Raw genomic sequence first — 24,818 nt, 5'->3', positions numbered from 1 at the left:
AGGTGTAAGGCCTCTGGGGATAAAGGACATGTGACGTCACCTGAGGGCGTGGCCAAAACCGGAAGTGACAGTCTATGACCTCCTGGCCTGACTCCATGCGAAACAGATTGATTCAATCCACTTTATATCTTCTCAATCCTTTATTGACTTGAGATTGTGATTATATTTTACTTTTTTTTATACTTTTTTTTTATATATAAATATTATTTCAGTTTGGAAATCTATCCTGGACAGTGAGTGTCAAGCCTTTTTCTTGCAGCCACCAAAGTGGACTATTTATCTGCTACACCCTCTTCTGGACGAGACACCAGACCAATGACCCTTTCTCATGAGCAATATACACAGACTTTAATGGAGTGAATCCATTTATCTTCATCTCTATTATGATTTGGATATATTACATAGATCTCGTATTTCCAATTAAGCTGCATATTTAAACATCTGATGAATCACATAAAGATATTTCATTTCAAAATAACTTGTACTGTTCAATTATATAATTAAAATTACAAAGCAGAACCACTGATTTCCAAAAACACGATGGGTTTATTTCTGTTCTTATCTATTTTATGTAATGAGTGGTTTTAAAATTGTTCTCTTGCAGATCCATTTTATTGAAAAATAACATGCCTTATCTACCCAACCTGATGAAGTCATTAGAGCACAATAATCACTATATGAAGACCCATACTGATATCTCCAGTACCTGAAACAACAATGAAGAAGACATCAGTTATGAGTATGGTATCATATTTACAGTAGAGACATTCTGGCTAATAATCAGTTAAATTCAGGGATCTCTCACCCTTTTGTTATTGTGGTGCCATCGATCCATTTCCACACTTTCTCTGTTTTACTCAGACCGATCCAAAAAACATCATTACCTGCAACCTTCTGCAAAAACTCCTGTTATGATAGAACAGTAATATATTGTATAATATATATGTAGTAGTAATATTTACAATAACGGTAATACACCTTTCTCTCATCAGTTAAAACAGAACAACCCAATGTTCACAAACAAACACAAAATCTTTTTCTTTCTCACTCACTTGTTCCTCTTTGCTGTATATGATCACTAGATCTGCTCCTCTCTGTCGACAGTCTTGTCTGCTGTCACCCCAGATCTTCTTCTCAGATGAAATATAATAAAAACTGAAGTTGTAGTAAATCCATTTGAAGTTGTCAGCACGCTGATCTATTATAAACCAGTTTAGATATTAGTTTACACGGTTTAACTTTGTGTTGAAATTTATTTAATGAACAGACACTTGATGTTTTAGTCAATGCTTATTTTTATATTGAAGTGGAATGGTAGAAAAAAGGTAATTTTTTAATGATTTAATGAGGAAATCACAAAATTACCTTGTTCACAAAGGACACGTTGGAGTTTATCAATCTTGTTTTTTATCTGTTTTCTTTCCTCAGTCAGATTATTATTGTGGATCAGTATCTGCTCATATTTGGTAAGTATCTTCTGTCTTTCCTCAGTCAGATTATTGATGTGGTTTAGTAACTGGTTTCTCTCGGTGGTGAAATACACACAGAGCATCATTACAGCAGTCAGCAGAAGAACACACACCAGACACAAACACACTTCAACTGCTCTGTGCTTTCTGTTCTTCACTGAGACACTTCCTGAAGACGACAGACAAGATTAAATTAGTCGTCACACTTCTATACTTCATTATAATGAACTTTACTCTTACAGTTTTGCTCAATCACTTTGGCTCAATTCTCAAATGAGATCTCGCAAATAAGTTCAGATCTCTGAACAATTCATTTCTTGTTCATTTGGACTAATTTTTTTATCTAAGCAAATTGCACGTGTTTTGCACAAGTGTTTTGGTGTAAATGAATCCTACACAATATCTTAATACACATGGCCTGCTGATCAAAACTGACGAGTTGATTCTCTGTAAGATTGTCACACTATTCAACACATCTAAACAGTCTTTCATCGTGTGAGCCATTCAGTCATCAAAATCTGTCAGACATACGTGTCATTTCTAAAAAAATATTTATGACAACGCATGTTTGTGATGGTAAAAAAAAACCTTTTGACCTAAATGTTTTGGGCGAGTAACTACATTTCTCAGACATGCTGTCCCATAAAACAGTTGTGACCATTGAGTTTAGAAAATGTTAAGACTATTTCAAAAAATAAACCAAAGCTATTAAGAAAAACGCAGGAGATACTACAATACTTCTGTATGTCTGTTATAATGTATCAGATGAATTACGTTACCAGTGTGTTGAAGTGGCTGATGTCTCTCGTTTGTCCTCAGATCATGATGTCTCACAGTATCTGCACTGTCATAGATATCCACCATCATCTCCACTCTTTCTCCTCTGTCCATTTCTACAGTCTCAGTCATCAACATCACATCATCATATATAACTTCAGTTATCTCTGATCTCTTAACGTTATTCATTATAACACTGTGTTAATACTGTAGGTTGTTCTAGTTTCAAATTGTTTAGGCTGCACTGCTTTGCATTGCATAGTCGGAAATAAACTCAAAATGGAAACTGTTAGTGGTCAAGGTGTGAGTCATGTGACATTTGAGTTGCCAAGACAGGAAGGACTGAGATGTGCCTATTCACACCAAGAGTCTAAAACCAGAACATTTATGATCATAAAAAGGTCATGCAATTATCTCATAATTTTTTGTGTCTTTTCTCTAAAACTGAAGAGTGTAATTTCTGCACCATTAAATCATCACTAGATGGATTTGCTCAAAGCATTTGTTTTCAAACTGTTTTCTCAAACAATCCCCCCTTGTAATTGAGTTTCAGTGGTTTAAAGTCTGAGGCTTTGATGAGGAAGACAAATACACCTTTGCCGCACCAAAAAAACCTTTGCCGCATATACCAGTTGTGCCACCACACAGATGGTGTACTTGTACTATTTACAAATGCTGCTATAAGCAAACAGATTTTTCCATAAATGACAGCACAAATTATATGGATTTAAAGACTGCGAATCGCAGAGAAAAGTCTCAATAGGCGCAGCAAAGGGTGCGTGAAAATATAAGCGAACAGCAAGCCAAATACGCTTAACCTTACTAGCTAAGATTGTATGGGCAAAGGAACTCGTGAAACGCGAAACAGCCTGTATAGAACTCAAAAGTGCGTTAAACTTGATACTGTTGAAGAAATAAAGCCAGCAGACACAACATTAAATATCATATGCAGAATTTTCTTATTGCTTTTTCCCTGACATGCACTTTCATTAGCGCTGCAGGAAACAATTGCATAAACCGCCAAAGATATTCTTCAGTATCCTTTCGCGACGATTACATGAGTTTCTCCTGAAGAACAACTACATTGACACCTCTTTTCAGAAGGGTGGAGTCCCGGGAGTACGAGGCTCTTTGGACCACACAGGAGTCATCACACAACTCATCAGGGAGGCTCGAGAAGGAAAAGGAGATCTCTCTGGTGTGGTTGGACCTCGCTAATGGTTGTGGATCCATACCTCATAATCTCATTGTGCTTACCCTCCAGAGACATCATGTTCCCAGTAGAATCACAGACCTTATCCTGGATTATTACAAGTTCAGGCTAAGAGCCACCATTGGGTCAGATACATTAGACTGGCATCGGCTTGAGAAAAGCATAATTACAGATTGCACAATCTCAGTCATTCTCTTTGCTCTTGCCATGAACATGATTGTGAAGTCGGCAGACGTAGAGTGATGAGATCTGGACTGCGAAATCTCCCAATATGAGCCTTCATGGATGGCCTGACTGTCACCACCACATCTGTCCCAGGCAGCAGGTGGTTTCTCCAAGGGCTAGAAAAGCTTATCATCTGGGCAAGGATGAGCTTTAAACCAGCAAAATCGAGATCACTAGTGCTCTAGAGAGGGAAGGTAGTGGACAGGTTCAGATTTTCACTCGACGGAGTCACCATTCCGGCCATTACAGAGCAGCCAGTCAAGAGCCTCTGTAAGCTCTTTGACTGCAGTCTCAAAGATTCTGCCTTTATCAAAAAAACGGCAAAGAGCCGATCTTGTGGCCCCTGCTGGTGTACAAAGTGCCTATAACAACTGCCAAGGCTCTGGAGAGAAAGATCAGCAGCTACATGCGAACATGGCTTGGTTTACCACGCAGTCTGAGCAGTGCTGCTTTGTACGGCACCAGCAACATCCTGCAACTCCCAATCAGCAGCCTTGCTGAAGAGTTCATGGTGTCAAGCACATGGAAGACTGGCAGTAAAGAGAGTCCAGGTATCCAAAGGTGGCAGCAGCTGGCATACAGGTGCGAACAGGCAGGGAATGGAGTGCAGAAAAATCACTGGAGGTGGCTGAGCCATGGCTGAGTCACAAAGGTGCTGGCCCATGGCAACATGGCAACAGGGCGGGCAGGCTCGGGCTATTTCCCGGTAACTAGAGTTGACAATGCTCAAGGTAAAGAGAGTCAATATCTGGTTCAAGAGTAAGTGTGGGCACGCATGGAGGACTTAAGAGCCAGCAGGATGGTGGGAATGGGACAACAAGGAGCTTGGACTAAATTGGTCCAGCAAACCTCCACGTCTGGTGCAAAAGCGAGACACCATATTGTACTGCTTGTTCAGGAAGAGGATCCCTAGAACACCTCTTTAGCAACTGCCCAAATACCCTTGGAAGATGGGTGCTATCGCTGACGCCATGACCAAGTCCTTAAGGCAGATGCTGAGAGAATAGCCACAGCCATCAATTCCATCAAAGGCCACCAAAAACCAATGACCATCAAGTTTCTCAGAGTCGGAGAGAAGGTCCATCCACAATCGAGAACAATAACTGCATGGCCTCCTCACTGCGGCCACTGACTGGCATCTGGAAGTGGATCTGGGCAAACAGCTGAAGATCCTAACCAGAATAATATCCACGCAGCTTTGTCCAAACATGATCATAGTCTCAGATTTGACCAATCAATTGGTCTTGCTGTAGCTCACTGTCTCTTGGGAAGAGCGCATGGACGAGGCCAATGAGCGCAAGAACCAGGAGCTAGTCGAAGAGTGTAGGAGGCAGGGTTGGCAAACGTGTTGAGCCTCTGGAGATGGGCTGCAGAGGATTTGCAGGGAGATCACTCTGCAAAGTGTTCGCACTACTAGGCATCACGGATCACTAGGCATCCGGAAGGCAATCAGGATCCGCAACCGAAGCCGCAGAGAAAGCCACTAGGCGGCTTTGGATTAAGAGTGCAGAACCATGGACAAATGCTGCTAGGACAAAATATGATTGAAATATGATTGAAATCACTTTGAAAAAGAAAATACAGTTAAGTGCAATATGCAAGTCTGTCATAGGCTACATAAAATTAAAATTAAAACATCATTATAATTGTGTGATTGAAACATGAGACTTGTTTTTGTAATCAGGCACTCAAAATGATAAAAAAATTTGGATTTAAATTTATCGGCCAATATAACAGTTATCGGCTTTCAAAATTAATTATCGGTTATTATCGGCATCGGCCAAAATGTTCATATCTGTGCATCCCTACCTTAAAGTGATGCAGGGTTGCTAATTTCACCATCTCACCATGTTTCTAATCATAAAGAGCACTGTGTTTTACGGAAAAAGAATAAGTGCATTAATTCATGAATGTCAAAAACACAAACATTTCTCATTGTGTTTTAATATCTGTTTAAGTTATCCAGCAACCAACTGAGAAAGCAATAGAGAATGACAAAATAATCAAAACTGAAAATGTATTATGCCAGCACGAATACATGTATACAAGTTATCAAACAAAACTATTTTAAAAGACCATCAAAGCAAAACAGAAGTAGCCTATATAATTCAAACAAACAAACAAACAAATTCGATGGCTGTTTGCTCATTTACTCGAAGCGTATAAGCCACTGGCAAATCAGAGGCTGCAATCATTTGATTATATCACATGACACAATGTAGAAGCTATTGACCATTCAGAAACAAGAAGCTTAACTTCATTCAATGCTGAAACGCAATTATGTTGCCGAAACCAGTTTCTGTGATCCAAGGAGTGTGCGCTAATATTTTAAGTGGCTCTTTAACAAGAAACAGGAAACTCATGAATATTCAAGTAAGCTCTGCCCAGTGTCACAGAAAATCTCAGACACCGAATATTTCAGAACACCTGTTAGGATGCTCAAATAAACAGATTTTTTTTTGTTCCACAGTATTTCAAGTGGTGCTCCTCCTCTCTGGACGTCTGAAGGGGTGGAGGGATAGAGTTGTGGGTTTGGGTAGGGTTAGGGTGTGGTTGGATATTCTAGCTCCCCCCATTAGGCCCAAATTACATGCGCTCCTCTTCACTTCATGTCGAGGGGGATCTAGAGGTAAGCAGCTCCACCCATTTGTTCTGGAGTGAGCAGCTTCTCCACTATTTACAGATTTTGGAACTCCACAAATGGCTTCCTTATTCTCTGTTAAGAGTATTAAGCTGAGATAGCTGAAAAAAATATGTTCATATCTATAAAATTACCTACATCAGCTTTAATTCTGTCAGCATAAGACACTGAACAAAAGCAGAATGTCAAGATAAAACAAAGACAACAAAATGTTTAGACAACAAAAATGTGTACAGGAAGTGTAGAGGTTCACTTTTTTTATATGGAGGGAGTTACAACAAAAGATTTTTAATGTTTTATTTCATGCTCTGACTTTACACCGTCAGGTTTCCCACTTCCACCATATCCATGTTTCACTTTAAAGCACAGGAAGCAGCTCATTTCACATATGCAACTCAACACCATGAAATTCACATTTATGCAGGGAGATTAAATTACTGTTCTAAATCTTTACAACATCTTTGAAAATGTCCCTAGAAAAATCGTCCAGATTTTCTTTGAGAACCTAAGGTATAATTTGACACCTGTGGGCAATACTGAGCCCAACATTTGATCTGTGCCCACACACTGCAGCTGTTAGCGAAGAAACATGGAACATGTTAGCAGCAGACGCCATAAACATGGATTAACTTTACCCTGTTCTAGTGTCGTTCTTCAATTCATTTCTTTATAAATACAAGCTCACAGTCTCCTGTATTTAAATATAGGAAATATTTAATTTACTGGGCATCTAAAATTCAGTTTCCTGTCTTCATATTTCACTTTACATCCCTGACAATAATAAACAAACCCTAGCCCACTAGTCACTAGCCCACACACACATACAAAACACACTTGTTCTGTCTCTAAGGGCCATTTATATAAAAGAAACACCCTCTATTCTTTCACTTTTCCTCCGTTATCTTAATGCCCCACCCTCTTGCTTCTGCTTTTTTGTTTCCCGCTTAACAGACATGTGTTTTGCCCGCCTCATAATCCTTGTTGTATGCTCAGTCTGTCCACATTATGCAGTAATCTTCAGATTAGATATAATTCACTCATTTATCAACTGCCTGTTAGTGTTTACTTACACTCTAAAAAATGCTGGTTTGTTTCAACCAATGTTTGAGTCAAATAAACACAGGTTGGGTTGAAAATTTTGATAAAATAAAAAAAAGAAACACAAAGGCTGGGTTTGTCCATATTTAACCAAAACATGGGTTAAAACAACCCAGCATTTTTAGATTGTACATTTACATGAATTAATTCAGATGCTTTTAACCAAGTAAGAAATGCTACACAAATGGTAAAATGTGTTAACATGTAGCTTTTTTCCCCCATTTCTAGCAGTTACACACTCGCATGTTGTGGTAAATTCTACAAGCAAATTAAGCTCATTTGTGGTTTCATCAACTTTAAATGTTTTTTATCTGTATCATGATGCACATAGTTATCAATGTTATTGATAATAACCATGCCCTTTATTATGAAGGACAAATATTAGTCCACTAATTACCACAGATTAGCATAGTCTCTATGATAATGACTATGTCCTGACCAAAGCTTATTAGAGAGCTTAATCATTAGTGGGCTGTTTAGGGGCTGATGACCCTCCATATGCTTTTACAGTTTTTTTGCTAAATACCAAATTAATTATACACATGCAAAAAGATACTGTGAATTTTTCTAATGTGAATAATTGTATATATCATATAACAAAGTAATATAGTTTATAAATAGATAGACAAGTAAAGATGTTGTTAAATTATTTATTTTGAAAAAATTGTAGTAGCCTACTTGATATTTCAGGGAGTTCATATTTTAGGTGATGACTTCTTGTGTCTTTTTTTAAAGAGCTCTTTAGTGTTGTTGCATCTGTAGACAACATAGTTTGAGGCAGCCAAGTACAAAACAAGAAACACAAGGAAATCAGCTTTAAACATGCATTTCCTGTCAGTCACTTGCTTTGATTTTGAACTGGCCGAGGACAATAAAAGACAAAGCAACTAGCCTCAGCCCAGCGCTAACAGGAAAAACAGCGCACATGAGGGAATGTTGCAGACATTCCAGCCGAATCCATGAGCTTTAAACGGATGACAAAACAAGAGGCATACACGAGAAATTCATAATACACATTTTATTCATAAAGTACTGCATAAAAGAATCATACAGCAGTGTTTTCCACAATATCAAAATAAAAGTTGACTTCGGTTGACACATTTCATTAGCTCACACTCGCACGCACAGTATTTCATCTGTCGAAGCTGCCACCTATTAATTGGCTGTCCCTTTTCCCCGACAGCATTTGTCAACTGCCATCTGTCTGTCTGAGTTTACCCCCCCCCCCCCCCCTCCTCCATGTTTTCGTCTCCCCAAAACACCCACCTCCCCCCTTGAAAGTCTTTAATCAAGCTGCAACACTTCTTCTCATGTACGGCTCCCATCCCTCCCTCCCCTATCTTGACGGTTTAGATAAGACTGGCCACCGGGGTTCTTATCACTGCCCCTTACGAACAAGTGCTTAATGGACAAAAAAAATAAACAAGCAACCAAAGGGTAAGGAGCATGGTTAAATGCACTAATAAAGTTTCATAAGCAAAGAGTTCAAAAATTGTTCTTAAAGCCTTCCGTGGGCCACCCACCACCCTGAAACTCCAAAGTAACAGCAGAGTCTGTGAAGCTCAATCTCTGGGGCCGCGAGAGATGCAGAGGCAAGCAGAAAAGCCCTCGCTCGTCCTCCTCAAAGTACATTCAACTGTGTCCCGCACGTCTGGAGCGCAGCTGTCGGAGGGGGGTCTGCTTTCCAGAAGCTGCTTGTGGTCTCAGAGACACCAGGACAAACAGACTGCATCAAGTTCTTCAGAACCAGAACGCTCTCCTTTATATTACACAGAGTACCAACGCATAGTCCCGGGACAGGAGAAGCTGGTTCCTCAAGTTCCCATAGTCAGATACAAAAGGAAAGTCTACTTGTCCCCAACAAACAGAGTTACCTTTGAGTTCTTGTGAATGATGTAAGAGTTTGAGGGAAGTTGTTGACTTGCTACCCCAATTCTGTGTCACCCTTCCACCCACCTCCTCACACCTTAGTAGCCAGCGACTGGGCCTCGGTCTTCTGTGAAGAGAGGGAGCTGGCGGGGCTGGCGTGAAGGGCTTTCTTCAGGTTGAGGAGGCAGAGGCACTGAGAGCGGAAGCGGAGGTCAAAGAAAGCGTAGAGGAGCGGGTTGAGGCAGCTGTTGACGTACGCCAGGCAGGTTGCGTAGGGATGGGCCATCAGCAGGAGGTTCAGGAAGGCGCAGGAGTCCGACGCTAGGTTCAGGTACGAGAGGGCGTCCATGGTCTTCACGACGTGGAAGGGCATCCAGCACGCAGCAAACACCACCACCAATGTGGTGATGATCTTGAGCAGGCGACGCTTGCGCTGGTCCTCCTTACGAAGGCTGTTGAAGTGACGTGTGACGGTGCAGCCGATGAACCCGTAGCACACCATCATGGCCAGAAGGGGGATCAGAAAGCCAAGAGCCGTGGAGGAGATGCTGAGGCCCGCAATCCAAAAGGTCTCCTGGCCCGGTTTGCTCACCACCAGGCTGAAGTCCATGGCGCAGGAGGTGCGGTTGGTTTCGGCGTCGTACACCGTGGTGCGTAAAAGCAGGGTGGGTGCAGCCAGCACACCTGAGAGAAGCCAGATGGTGGCCAGCGAGGCCCGCATGTGTCCTCTGGTCCGCAGCTGTGTGCTGGTGAGCGAGTGCACGATGGCCATGTAGCGGTCCAGGCTCAGGCAGGTCAGGCAGAAGACACTGGCGTACATGTTGAGCAACACCACGTAGCTGCTGATCTTGCAGAGGGCCACACCAAAGGGCCAGTGGTATCCCAGCGCAGTGTAGACGGCCCACAGAGGCAGAGTCACCACGAAGGTCAGGTCAGCAAGAGCCAGGTTTCCGATGTAGACATCTGCAGCTCTGCGCTTGGACTGGGCCCGCCACACCGTGAAGATGACCACACCATTCCCAGTGAGGCCCAGGATGAAGATGAGCATGTAGAGCACAGGAATCAGCGAATATGATGGTTCCCACTCATCAAAGTCACACATTGAGCTGTTTGCTGTCTCGTCGTAGTAATCTTGGCTGTAGTCAGCAGTCATGTTGTCCATGGCATTCATTCCTCCAAAAATCTTTAAGCGTTGACAAGAGATCTGAATGAACACAGAGAAGTTGCTTGTGATGTGTTCAGGTCAGAATACACTTTCAGCTGGACAAACGGTGGCTTTTAAACCCTCAGGATCTCACACTCCCCTCCCCTCACCCCTGACCCCTCCCCTCTACCCCAGTGACCCCTCCTCTTACCCGCACTGCACTGCAGCTTCCACAGGAAAACACACAGGATTAGTCAACGAAATATAAAAATAACAAGTAAACAAAAATATTTGCAAGCGGAACTACTGAGAAACAGCGCGTAGCCTACATTGAAAGCGGACATTAAAAATAGTCGCACATCATAGCCGTAAATAATGCCGCAGGAATAGAAGGTTTAAATTTATAGAGGTCTGCTTTACGGGTTTTTTATATAAACTTGCTTTTATATAGGCTGTTTGTATACACTAACTGCTGTATACACGATGATGTAGGCTTTTTTAGCGTTTGTAATATTTTCAGGAGTTTTACTATTTTAAAAGTTAAACACGAAACTTCTCTGTCGCGACATGTCAGGACCTGTGTTTTTCCCCTGTACGGATTAATTGATATTGTAATGGACGGATGTGAATGTGTGAACAACTGTCTATTAGTTGGACGATTCGATGGCTCTAATTTCCATTCCAATGCGTTTGACTCTGCGCTCACAGACTTGCCCGAGCAAGATCATATATGTCCGAGTTTATCCGAGAAAATATAGTGCATCAATGCGTATAAACATTGTGCATAAGACTAATCTTCAGTTCTAAACGCCGTAAGCAAATAACAGCCTAATGTAAAAGTAATAAATGCAATAATTAAAACAACATTATGTGTTGAACTAGCAGCAATAAGCCACGCCACGGTGCCAAAAAAAGTGTAAATATAAAGAAACATGAAATAAATAGGCTAAGAGAGTATCAAATTATATGTAAACGTGACACACACAATAATGAATGTAACATATTTATATTTTTGTGCTGGACTATGTATGATGATATAAAACACTGGCAATAAATAAATATGTAATAGGCTAAATAATACCTCTTAATTATTTGATACCTTATAAAAAATAAAGTCGTATTTTAACTATACTCATAAACAATATTTTAAGTATTATATATATATATATTTAATTTAATTTATATAATCTGTCTTAAAAATAAATAAATTTACAAATAAATTCACAAACAAAGAAATGGTACTCAGTCTCCAACTGTGTAAAAAAAGTTTTTTTAGGCTAAAAATATTAAAAAGTCTGTCTATCTATCTATCTATCTATCTATCTATCTATCTATCTATCTATCTATCTATAGCCTATATATTGCAGTCTGTTATGCTGGAAATGAATGAATGATTCAATGAAAAGAGAAAGAAAGAAAGAAAGAAAGAAAGAAAGAAAGAAAGAAAGAAAGAAAGAAAGAAAGAAAGAAAGAAAGAAAGAAAGAAAGAAAAAGAAAGAAAGAAAGAAAGTTTGGGGAAGTATTATTTAACTGCATGTGCTACTGTAACATATAATTTTATTGTATTTCTTATCCAATTGTTTTATTTTAGTCACAATGTATACTTATTTATAAATGATTAAGAAGTTGAATGATAATTTGATTCTTTCATTATAGGCTTTATTTGGTTTAGTAAACACAAACAACATCACACCCTTGTCAGCTTTTGTTTGAAGATTACGCAACTTCCACAAGCAACTATAAAAGAGCCCAGTTCCAGAAAATAAGTCAGATATTTACCACAGAACTTCAAATAGAATCCCAACCACTTTGTGTCTGAATGCAAGTAACATGCCTTCAGACTGCATCAGGTCTAAAACTGCATAAGTAGGCCGGATGAAATATAAACAAGGTTTAAAATAAATACAGCAAGGAAACAAGAATGATTCAGATCTACAATCTAGAATGGAAATGGGCGAACTAAATCAATTAGAAAAGAAAGCAGCAGAGAGGTGAGGTATCTTTGCCAGAGGAACACTTTAAATGGCAGATATCAGCAGAGCATTTGGCTCAGCCGTTTAACATCGTCTCATTTTCTCAGTTGCCTTTTTTTGAGTCCCAATGCAAACAAGTTATTTGAATGTTTTTTTTTTTAAGTTTAGTAAACACAACAAACTTAACTACTCACAGCACTATACATCTACCTGCCATCCTTTGGTTAAAGAAACATAAATATGACAACAGTAATATATTAAAATGAGGACAACTTGATCATAATATTGGATTTTGTACAAGAAGTCCTAATTTAACTCTTGTAGCACTTACAGTAAAAGAGTCACTGTCTCACACTAGCACAATAAAGAATTATTGCTTTAATGACTATTAGCATGTTTATATGATCAATTAGAAAAGAAAGCAGCAGAGAGGTGAGGTTTCTTTGCCAGAGGAACACTGTAAATGGCCGATATCAGCAGAGCATTTGGCTCAGCCGTTTAACAGTCCTGAGTGAAGGAGCAGACGGGAGCTTTCACTCGGCACCCTTCCTCGTCTCTCAGCGATGAGGCGTCAGTGGCGCCGAGGACCTGACCCGCTCAGACACAACTATCCCTCCCTGACCCCATCCTACACACACACACACACAGGCCCAGGACGGGAGGCTGCAGCGTTTGTAAGATCAAGTGTTGTGACATCATTAAAAAGGCTCAACATGTGCTGGAGTTTGTGTTTTCGTGACAGAATCTTCCTACAAGTTATTTTTATTTATTCTTTATTGAAATGAGCACGACTAAAAACTATTTTGTTATCTGAAGCTAAGTCACAGATCATGCGCTCCCCCCCCGTCAAAATACACACTTCACAGGAGGCATTGGACTTATCTCCCATTGATTTTAACAGGAGAGATATGATAATGGGACAAATGGTACAGATAGATATGCAAATGCTTGACAAGAGCAATCGGGGGTCCAACAACTGCCAAACTGTTTATTCCTCGGCAATTAAATTTATTTCCGTAGGTCTCAAGTGTCCCCTATCCAAAATAAAGTATCTTGTATCCGTTTCTAAATGGCGTAGTGCTGTTTAAATGTTAAATGATGGGAACGAAACTATTAAGATCTGTGGGCTTCACACATGTCAGAGTTTGATGTGGTATTTGCATGCAAACACACCATACATGGAATGGATGGCAAGCGCAGTAGACCACACACACACACACACACACACACACACACAGTGACAGAGCTCTCTGAGCAGCTGGATTCAGCGCAGCCTCTTTGATCCGTTGTGTCCGACCTTGGCCATGGATAATAACTGACTCTGTTTTTCAGATGTTAACCGACTCAATGTGCAGCGCAAATGAACTGCTTAATAAGGACAAATGTGTACAGGGCATCTGTGTGTGAGGGCCGCAAGGGATTCAGGAGTGTAAGTACATGTTTTAGACAACTGAGAAAACACGTAGACCTCCTGACAGAGGAGAACAATTGTGCTTATTTACTTTTCAACCAAATTAAACTTTGACGAAACAGCAGTTGTCGACCGTCAGCAATCGTAGAATAGTTTTCCCTGGAAATAAATGTATTTCTTTAAATGAACGACTGCATGATAAATAAGTGCATGTTAACATGGTCTCATTATCTCAGTTGCTTTTATTTGAGTCCCAATGCAAACAAGTTATTTGAATGTTTTTTAAGTTTAGTTAAACTGAACTACTCACAGCACTATACATCTACCTGCCATCCTTTGGTTAAAGAAACACAAATATGACAACATTAATATATTATAATGAGGACAACTTGATCATAATATTGAATTTTGTACAAGAAGTCCTCATTTAACTCTTGTAACACTTACAGTAAAAGAGTCACTGTCTCACACTAGCACAATAAAGAGTTATTGCTTTAATGACTATTAGCATGTTTATATGATACTTATTTTTTTTCATAATTAAGCTTCCAGAATATATATACTATATATAAACAATACTTCAAAGTGGTACCTTGCAATTATTTGATGATATAATTATTGTAATGAATAAAAAAAAACAAGTCTTCAACTATGTTTAAAGTTCATTATGTATTGTAAAGATTCAAAAGTTGGATTTGAATTGATCGTTTGAATTTGATTGGTTGATAGATAAATAAATAAATAAATAAATAAATAAATAACAATGATATGTGTTTGTGTGTCGTGGGAAATAATTGATAATTTGTGGCCCTGATATGCATATTTTGCACAATGCACAAGGCACGCAGTTACCAATTGTGTAAGGAATTAATTTTTAATTATTTAACATTTAAAATGTAATTATTAGTACATATTTTATCATTAAAAGAATATTTTAATAATTGAAAGAACCTTTTTCTACTATTGTGGAATGAAATGAATAATTTGTCAATAAAAAATCTTTAGTGTAGTTTGTGTATTTTTCCCACTCTCACTCCTCATCTAACTGGCATGATAAGCGGAGTGTGAGGAGGTTCTCAGTCTGTTTGATGTGTGTGTGTGTGAGTGCGTGTGTGACCCCCTGTGTGTGTCACATGACAGCTGCGTCTCTCAGGTGTAGATATGCTCTGACCAGCATCTCCGGCATCACACACAAGCTGCAGTGGAAGAACAATGAGGAGCTTAGAAAAGAGCTTAATTGATTTGCCTGTTGATTCTGAATCTTAAAGTTGAATGATAGAGAGAGGCATTTGTAAATGTGTAATACATTCCTCTTCACATGGAAAGGTGTGGCGGTCTTTTACGGCACCACACCCGCGCCTCATTGACTGATTCTAACAAGAGTTTCCGACTCATTGACACCAAGTCGCTGAGCACCAGTGACGGGACAATGAACGAGTTCACACCTTTGAGCTGTCGCTCGGCCTCCTCCTTTCACCCCCTGAACACACGCTCCTCGAGCCGGGCAGCGTATTGAAGGTGTGGGTGTTTGTTTTAAAGAAGTTTCAGCCACAGTTTCTAGTCAGAACCTGAAATGCGATTAGGGACGATTAAAAAAATGGCGGGATGAAGAGTGTGGACAACATCCGCATGGTCTTCCTGGAGACAACAAGGAAGCTAATTATATGTGCCAAACATCCTAGGTTACTCAAAGCCCCTTCCTGTCTCTCTTGTCCTGCCATGACCCAGAACACAGATCATCCAGAGAAGACCGTCTGTCACACATTAAGCTCCTCTAAAGTGTTCAAAAGTGTTTGGGAAGCTACTTTGAAACTATTTTGCCACGCTACAAGATGCTATTAACATTAAAGTCAATCTACCATTTGAAAACGCAGTTAGGTAAAAAAAAAAACAAGCTAAGAAGCTAACTACACTAATGCTATATTTATGTTTGTCTTGTAGTGATTCACCTCGTAGCTGGTTGGTTTAGTTCATGGCTTATAACTAATGAAGGTCTTTTTTTATTGGGAAAATTAAGTGGATGGCTATTGTTGCACACTATAACAACATTGTGAATAGACACATTTACACAAAATATAGCTGACACAACTAGAATTTAACAGCATGCTAATTTATGTAACTGAGCCAAAACCAGTGACGAACTGAGACATGAGGTTTTGTGTTTAAGGACTCAAAGAATCAGTGAATCATTTGAACAAACCAATTTACTAAATTAATCATAGAGAGAGAGAAAAGGACATCCAATGTGCCGTAGCATGTGGAAATATTGCAATGTAGAATTTTGTCATGTTACAGAACTTGTTGGGAAAAGTAGTTTGCTACTAACATTCTTAAACATGCTGGGTTGTTTCAGCCCATGTCTGGGTCAAATGGACAAACTCAACTGTTGAGTTTAAGAAATGAATTAAAAAATGTAAACCAATGATTGTGTTTTGTCCATATCTGACCCAAACATGGGTCGAAACAACCCAGCATTTTTTTAGACTGTAGAAAAGTTATTGCATGCTACTGGGAAACATAGTAGTGTGACAACTAGGGGAGAGCGGGATACAACCTAACGCCTTTTGACTTTCTCAGTTGTAAACCTACTTGGGTTCAGAGTATTTTTTTTCCCCGCATTCATTTCAATGTCCCATAGAATGTGGGGTACATTGTAACATGACCATATGACAGATTAAAATGTTATCTGATCTAATAAAAAAATATATACAATACACCGCAAAAAATCTATTAGTTCAAAACTTAATAATAATTAATAATTTTCCGACTCTTAGTCTTTATTCACATTTTTCTCGTGGTTTCTCAATAGAATTCATAATAAATGTTCAGTTATATCTTTCAAAAAATTCAGAATTTTGCCACAATTTTTTCTATAGTGTCGATATGGCAAATAGTAAATACACTTAGTAAATAGTTTCGTCATGTGTGGAAGTATTTAAAACAAGTCTGTTACAACTACCCCCACGTCAGTTTGTGCCCCGCTCTCCCCTGCGTCCTTGAGTTCCCTGATATCAGAAGTCATGAGTTCATGGAGTCAGTCTTCCTTAGGGAGTTGATGCGGTTCAGTGTTTTCTTTCCTAAGGAGCTCCATTTGTCGGCATTATCTGCGGCTGGTGAGAGTTTCCTCGCCATGCTCGGGGTTGAATATCTAGATAAGCATTTGCCCCGCTGCTCTGTGCGTCTCAGTTTAACGACCTGTTGAAAACATCGGATGCTAATCAGGCAGACGTAACACCAACACGTTTCAGCTTCTGCACTAGACGCTTCGAGGCGGCTGGCCTTCTTTCCACATGTTCCCCAGTAGTGCTGATTTACAGACCCGCCAGTACAGGCTATTGTCTGGCCCAATTAAAAGAGCTGAAAGATGAGATCCGCATGGTGTTGTTAGCGGTTAGCGGCTAGCTGTGTTTACTTAACTCTGTCTTATCTCCTGCCCCCAGAGAGCAGCGGTGTGACGGATCTCTCAAGAAAGCCGAGTGTCTTTTGTCCTTGCGGTGTATCGGCACGGCTTGGTTTCCTCTCTTGTCGTAGCTTTCCATGAGCAAACGCGACATGCCGCATGAAAGTGTAGGAAGTTAGCACTCAGGCTTGAGCTTTGATTTAATCACAGCCTGTTTTAAAATTAGAAATATGCATTGAAGTGCGTCCAAACGTGTGGCGTCTCGATTTTTTCCCTCTTAATGGCTCAAGTGAAATGCTTGATGGCCGAACACAGGCTTTAACAGGAAAAGCCATCTTGAGTAGGGCTACAACATGTTATGACTGAACGTGTCTGGACTGTGTTTGTGGGCGACTCCTCGTTTGGACATTTGACCCGAGAAATCCCTCTTTAATTGCTCTTTTGTGATGGCCATTGTTTGGGAGAGGAAAAGTTGCTTCTGATGTAAATATCTGGCACATATCAGAAGGGATGTTCTCATCTATTGTTGCTACACTAAATTTGAGGGTAATTCCAGAAAACAGCCCTGCAAAGCACCAGCAGTGAATTACCATTAATCCTGAATACTAACCCCTAAACGCTAAAACAATTTATTATTTCAAACCCATCACAACATGTTTGCTTTTCATGTATTTTTACATTATAATTCAAAAGTTTGGGGTCAGTAAGAGTTTTTTTGGAAGATGCATTAGATTTCTATTTAAAATAAATGTTCTGTTGAACTTTCTATTCATTAAAGATTCTTGTGGGGGAAAAATAAGCAGCACAACTGTTTTCAACATTGATAATAAATGTGTCTTGAGCATCAAATCATGATTTCTGAAGGATCATGTGACACGGAAGACTGGAGAAATTATGCTGTAAATATAGCTTTGATCACAGGCAAAAATTACAGTTTGAAATATATTACAATAAAAAAAACAGTTTTAAATTGTAATAATATTTCACAATTTTACTGTTGTTACTGTATTTTTGATCAAATAAGCCTTGGTGATACTTCTTTTAAAAACATTTTTAAAAATCTTACCTTCAGTTTGGGAATTCATCACATTATACTAAATAAAAAGAAATATGAATAACCTGTGACATTTCACTTTTAAAACATGTTTTGTCTCAACTCTGCTAAATCTGGAATATGATTGAGGGTCTAATAATAGCCTGAACTAGCTAATTGCACCACGTTTTATCAAAATTTTATAAAAAAAAATGTTTTTACAACTATGTTTCCTATATCAGTGTTTAACCGTAAGTTTAAGCTTAATTAAATACTCATAAAGACTGCAAGAGCAAACGTGTAATGGCCAAATATGTTTATGATGTCTTCTGAAACATAAAACTTAAAACATAAAACTCACAACATAATGTGGAACAGACAAATACTTTTTCAGAAGAAACATGGACAAAGATAACATGCTGTTTTGATTTCAATAAAACCAAAATGTATTCATTAGTCTAAATTTAATTAATTATGTTAAATTAATAATTTTCTTTTTGTTTTCACAGATAACCCTGTAATGGTGATGAATTATGATTTTCTGACGGTCCAATGAAAAACAAACATTCAAAATTAGAATCTGATTAAGATCATCCTGTTTCTTATCAGGATATTTCATATCAGGACACACTTAGCGCACTAATGCCACTGTTTCCTGAGAACGAGCCCTGAAATAGTGCTTGGCACACACAACAACAGGGGCACAAGTTTCCACAGTGATCTTCATTTAGACACTGCACATCACAATGGCTCCCAAGACACTGGGAGAATAAGTCTGAGCAGCGCGGGTTACGAGACTGATGTTGAGACAGGAAAGGGCCTGCCAGGATGTGGCCTGCGTTTGTGTTGGCCCTCAGAGACTGAAGGACAGTCTTGTTTTGTGAGCTGCAAGTCTTCAGATTATTGATAAACCTCTTCCTGAACCAGTAAATGTGGAAGGAGAAAATAGGTTGGACTGAGCTATTGGGGAAAGAGATGAATCAAGAAGATTCAACTCATCTTTTACTTCAGTAGAGTTTGATTTTAGCATGTTGCTAAGCTAACAGTGTGATTAAGCATGAAAATGCTTGGCATATTCAAATGATAAAGTAAAATCAGGTTAACTATACATTTTTTGTTATATTTTTTTTTGTATTGAGTCCCCTTATATTTATAATTTAGATTTGTGTCGCAATCTGATATTTTCACTCATCTCATTGCAATGCATTATGGGATTGGCTTCTCTGCAAAGGATACATTAGATTTTGGCCAAAAGAAGATTTCTTAAAGGGATTGTTTACCTTAAAATTGAAATTAAGTCATCATTTACTCACCCTGGTGTTGTTTTAATGTCATATGGCCTTCTTTTTTTATGGACCACAAAAGGATACGTTTTTAAAAAGTGTCCCGCTCGCACGCGTGAATAGTGACCAGTATCAAGCTTTTTAAAAAAGATACGAATGTATCAAAGAATGATCATGTGCCGTATATTCCAAATGTTCTGGGTGGATGCAAATTTAAATGTATTATTTAATAAAAATCCTTAGCTGTTGGTCTTATGTGCACGACTGCACGTTTGTGAGACTCGATTAGTGCAGTTCACTCCGACTCGCCAGAAAAACACACAAGTTGTGTGAGAAATCAAGATTAACAGAAACACAACATCAAATTCATCTCATACCTTCTTCTCTGAGGTGAATATATCCATTGTGTTCTTCAAGAAGTTATGGCGTTCACATCTGTCAGCTGTCGTTCTGACAGTCATCAGACAAACAGAGATCCTGTCCGGAGATATTTAACTCACTATAGAAAGTACATGGATACTACTGTGGGATTTCTAGGCGTTGTCTTTCATGTAGTGTTTTTGAGAATCTTGATTTCTCACAACTTGTGTGCTTTTTCTGGACGAGTATCACAAGGTGCAGTCATACACAGAAGGACAAGAATTTCATTAAATAACTCATTTGATTTCGGTTTTATTTTTTACTAAACCCTATCTTACACCCCCAGCACACTATAGGTAAATAAGACATGTGTCACATGGGATCATTCTGTGATACTTTTGTGTCTTTTTAAAAAAGTTTGATGCTGGTCGCTATAAACCGCCATTATATGGAGTGTGACATTTAAAAAAATTCTCCTTTTTTGGTCAATAAAAGAAAGAAGAGCACACGACATTAGAACAACACCAGGGTGAGTAAATGATGACTTAATGATCATTTTAGGGTGAACAATCCCTTTAAAAGGCCGCCTTCCTTTTGTAACACCTTAAATGTCTGAGAAAGCCGCCTTAAAGGAACAGAGCCGAAGAATATTCCAAGTTCAGTACAACTTCATCTCAGTCGACAGCATCTGTGGCATAAAGTTAATTACCACAAAAAGAAATTTCGATTTGAACCTCGCTTTTTAAAAAATTTGTGTTTACTGCAATGTGAGTGATTGGTGTCAATTTTTAGAGGATTTAAACCAGAAATGACAATGAGAAATCTTTCAATTTCGTACAAGCACACTGATTTTTCCGTTAAAACGTGTATTATTTGAGCTGTAAAGTTATTGTTCTTGTCATTTTAACATTCATTTTAGGATTTATGGATAAAACTAGAAAAAATGTATACAGAAATGGTTAGAAAACATTTTTTTTCCGCCTCTAAAATCATGTTTACACACATACTGTTCGCATCTTGTGGCTAAACTATTTACATAATGAGTATTTTAACATTTACACTGTCAGCCGGATTTTTGCTTTTTCTGAAGAAAAGGAGGGACGAGTCAAAATAAATGTTTGTGGTAATCAACATTATGCCACAAAAGCTGTCGGTTGAGCTTCACTTATACTGAACCTGGATTATTCCTCTAATCACCTTATCTTTGCAGACAGATTTAACAGTTTGTCTCTGTTTACACTGATTAGAAATCATCTATGCAGGTTTATATGTAATGGATTAGGTCAGCAACAGTCCATGGGAATATTGATAGTGGATATTTAATCCTAACATATAAAAACATGATCAAACCCAGTATACTGCAAACAGTGAGTTAATAGCAATAGTTCACGAGCCACATAATTCAACAGTGTGTGACTTAGATGTTCATCTCAGCTTAACTGAGTTTTGCTGAACTAAATACAAATCATATTATGACATATCCTTAGTTACACGCATATCATGCAATATACCATTCAAACATTTCACATAATGAAGGCTGGGTTCACGGCAGCTGGAACACAATAAACCATTGTCCAAAAAAATCAGTTTCTCACTTGCCATATGGTTTTGTAATCAATCTACACCAAAATGTGCTCTTAAGTGGCTACCCATTGTGCACAACATCAGTGTCTTCTCATCCATCCTACTCACTGTCAGGACACACACACACACACACACACGGTCTCTGACACACAGATGTATGACATCATTGCCTCATTAGGACCCATTGTTCACTCTCAAACTTGCACATGGAGTATGCAAGGTCTTTGCTTTTCAAAGTCCCTAAGAAATTATTTAAAGGGGAAAAGAAAGGTTCTGTCATTATTTACTCACCCTCATGTTGTTTTATGAAACATAAAAGTACAAATATGAAGGATCTTTTCTGTGATGTGAACGTGAAGAATTCAAATTTTCAATGAAATTGAAGTAGCGACAGATCTTACCGTATTGTGACGTACATCCAAGTGTAAGTAAAAACGTAGGGCAGGGAATTCGTCGGTTGTTGATTGGATTTTGAGATGAATACGCACTTGCAGTGGATTGTAAGAAAGGGGCGGGGTTTAAGCAGAATAAATGATTGGAGAATCCCGCATATCACCAGACAGAAGTCTGTCGTTTCACCAGATGATCCAGTTTTTATAAAAAATTATGAGGTCAAAAAAAAATAAATATAGGCCTAATATGTTTCAGTGCTGGGTACAAATTTGAATCAGTTACAGATTCTACATTTCATGACATAAACATTTAGTTACGTAATCCATTACATTACCCATTTAATGTAATATAATCAAAGCACTTTTTGAAATAATTCCGATTTATGAATCCTAACATGAACGCTAAATAAAGGGATTGGGTTGATGTGCGCGTTTGTCACAAGCTTCAAATCGGATTGTGAGACATCCAGACGAGTTGCTCCCACAACATCTTTTCTCATATCATCTTCAGTGTGTATGTGTATTTCTAAGCTTTTACCCACTGGTTTTACCCATGGTTAAACACCATGTTTTGCCACAATCACCCCCACTAATGAGTGTGTGTATCCTGTATCTGCATACATGGCTTCCTCACTAAGAAGGGTTTCAGGGACGGGAAGATAGGAGACGGTAGGGACATGAAGCAACAATGGCAGGAAGACTGTCCAGATCAAATAGAGATTAAGGCAAAAAACATTCCTCAAATAAACACTAAACACACTCCTTTAACACGCTCTTGAAACGGCTGGGCCACATGCACAAGGCCACATGCCCTTTCATTTAGACAGAGACCGAAAGTTCTTTATGCTAAGAATGGTAAATTAGGGGGGAATAAATAGCAGGGCTGTTCATTTAACATATTAACCAATTTTGGATGAATAAATTAAAGTAGGGTGGTCAAAAATGACCGCCCTACTTTAACACACCTTTTTCTATGAGAATGTTCCTTGAAGAATATTTGTACCAAATTTTATGATAGCATTTTTTTTTTGAAAAAAAAAAAGATGTAAGGATTCAAGAGAAATGGCGGCCATCTTGAAAAATGGTTACCATCTTGAATTTTGGAGGGACAAGCACCGTTTTCCCCAAAAATATTCTTAAGTGAGTATTTTCACAAAATGTTATGCCTACATCACTGTTTGAACGATTGACATAATGAGCATTTGACAGAAATAGCGGCCATCTTGAAAAAATTGCCGCCATGTTGAATTTTTGGGTGGCCAACGCCTTTTTCCCAAAAATTGACGCTTAGAGAGTATCTGTGCCAAATTTCATGCTTGTTTACCAATTTGAACGATTCTCTTGAAATAAGTTAAGCTCAACCGACAGCTTTTGTGGCATAATGTTGATGTAACGGTGTTGTTTATTGTGTCATGTTTCTGGTTTCACTGTCTTTGGTTTTTGCTTTCAGTTTGTATCTTGTTTCTCTGCCTTGTTAATTGTATCCCTAGTCATGTTAATTATTAGGTCCCTTGTTTCAGGTGTGTTGTCCTGTTACTAGTTTGTATGGTTCCGCTCGTTGTTCTTATTTGCCCCAGCTGTGTCTCGTTCCCTGATTCCCTCTGTGTATTTAAATCCTGTGTGCTCTTTTGTTCCTTGTCAGTTATTTAATGTATTTACGTACCACGAGTGTCTTGTCTGTTCTGAGTTTACCCAAGTCTGTATTATTAAAGTCTACTGCTACATTTAGATCCGACTACCGCCTTTGCTTCCACGCAATTCGTGACAGTTGATTACCACGAACATTTATTTTGACTCGTCCCTCCTCTTCTTCAGAAAGAGCAAAAATCCTGGTGACAGTGTAAATGTTAAAATACTCATTATGTAAATAGTTTAGCCACAAGATGTGAACAGTATGTGTGTTAACATGATTTTAGAGGTGAAAAAAAAACTTTTCTGTATACCTTTCTTTCTAGTTTTATTCATAAATCCTAAAATGAATGTAAAAATGACAAGAACAATAACTTTACAGCTCAAATAATACACGTTTTAACGGAAACGGTGGAATAAAATAAAACACATTACATTAGAGATGCACTAAGATGAAAATTTTGGTTGATACTGATAACCGATAATTATTTTAATTTGAAAGCCGATAACCGATATATAGGCCGATAAATCAAAAACTAAAATCTCTCCATTAAAAGCAATGTCCCAAGCACCAATTATAATGTTCTCGTTATAATTTTATGTAGCTTATATGACAGACTTGCGCTGCACATGTTGCACTTAACTGTATTTTCCTTTTTTGAAGTGATTTCAATCATATTTAGAGCAATTCAACCCATCACGTTGAACAGTGTGTATCTGCTGTGGTGATACACGCTTCTACAAAGTGTGTCAAGCTGAAGGATATAATCGATTATTTATTGGCTTTAAAATATCTGCTAAATTTTCTCATTGGGCCATTAACTATAGCATTAAAAATAAATATATATCGGCCGATACCGATATGGCCGATATATCGTGGATCCATACATTTCATATAGAGCCATAAAAAGTTTTTACTAAACTTTAATTTATTGGTTTTAAATTGTATAAGTTTCATGATTTCAACTAATTATGAATGTTTTTTTATTATTAACATTTAATTTAACCATTAAAACGGAGTCCAGAGAAATTCAAGAGGACAAAAACTGAATTTGGAAAAATGTATATAAAAAGGATTTCATGGGGCCCTATACAGCTGCAACCACATGCCAATGCCAAAACACACTTATCAAGAGCAGACAGCACACTAAATGTCACTAAATTAAATGTACTTCAATTAGTTTACAATGTTCTCTCATGGTTATCCTCTTATTCTGACCCCGACAAATTCAGTTAAACAAGCTGCGGCTGAAGACCACTCAGCTCAAACTCAGCCAAAAATAGACGTTTTCTCCACTGACACAGATACAATTGGGC

General features: G+C 38.5%; 2 protein-coding genes across 2 annotated transcripts; both read right to left on the bottom strand.

Moving 5' to 3' along the window:
* Positions 1-193: 193 nt before the first annotated feature.
* On the bottom strand, positions 194-2,575 carry LOC306991839 (uncharacterized protein). The gene is made up of 5 exons (XM_079600053.1): positions 2,249-2,575; positions 1,366-1,638; positions 1,053-1,198; positions 806-906; positions 194-706 (listed from the first exon to the last, which is right to left on the bottom strand). The coding sequence occupies exons 1-5, from the start codon at positions 2,433-2,435 to the stop codon at positions 568-570; spliced, it is 846 nt and encodes a 281-aa protein (XP_079456179.1). The 5' UTR covers positions 2,436-2,575; the 3' UTR covers positions 194-567.
* A 5,851-nt stretch (positions 2,576-8,426) lies between these two features.
* Positions 8,427-10,527, bottom strand: aplnrb (apelin receptor b). Its single transcript, XM_079600809.1, has one exon. The coding sequence runs from the start codon at positions 10,461-10,463 to the stop codon at positions 9,384-9,386; it is 1,080 nt and encodes a 359-aa protein (XP_079456935.1). The 5' UTR covers positions 10,464-10,527; the 3' UTR covers positions 8,427-9,383.
* Positions 10,528-24,818: the final 14,291 nt, after the last annotated feature.

The sequence above is a fragment of the Phoxinus phoxinus genome, assembly GCF_949152265.1.
Source record: "Phoxinus phoxinus genome assembly, chromosome: 23".
In the NCBI taxonomy this organism is placed as follows: domain Eukaryota; kingdom Metazoa; phylum Chordata; class Actinopteri; order Cypriniformes; family Leuciscidae; genus Phoxinus; species Phoxinus phoxinus.
Note: the sequence above shows the minus strand (reverse complement) of the source record. Positions and strands in the feature narration are given on the sequence as shown.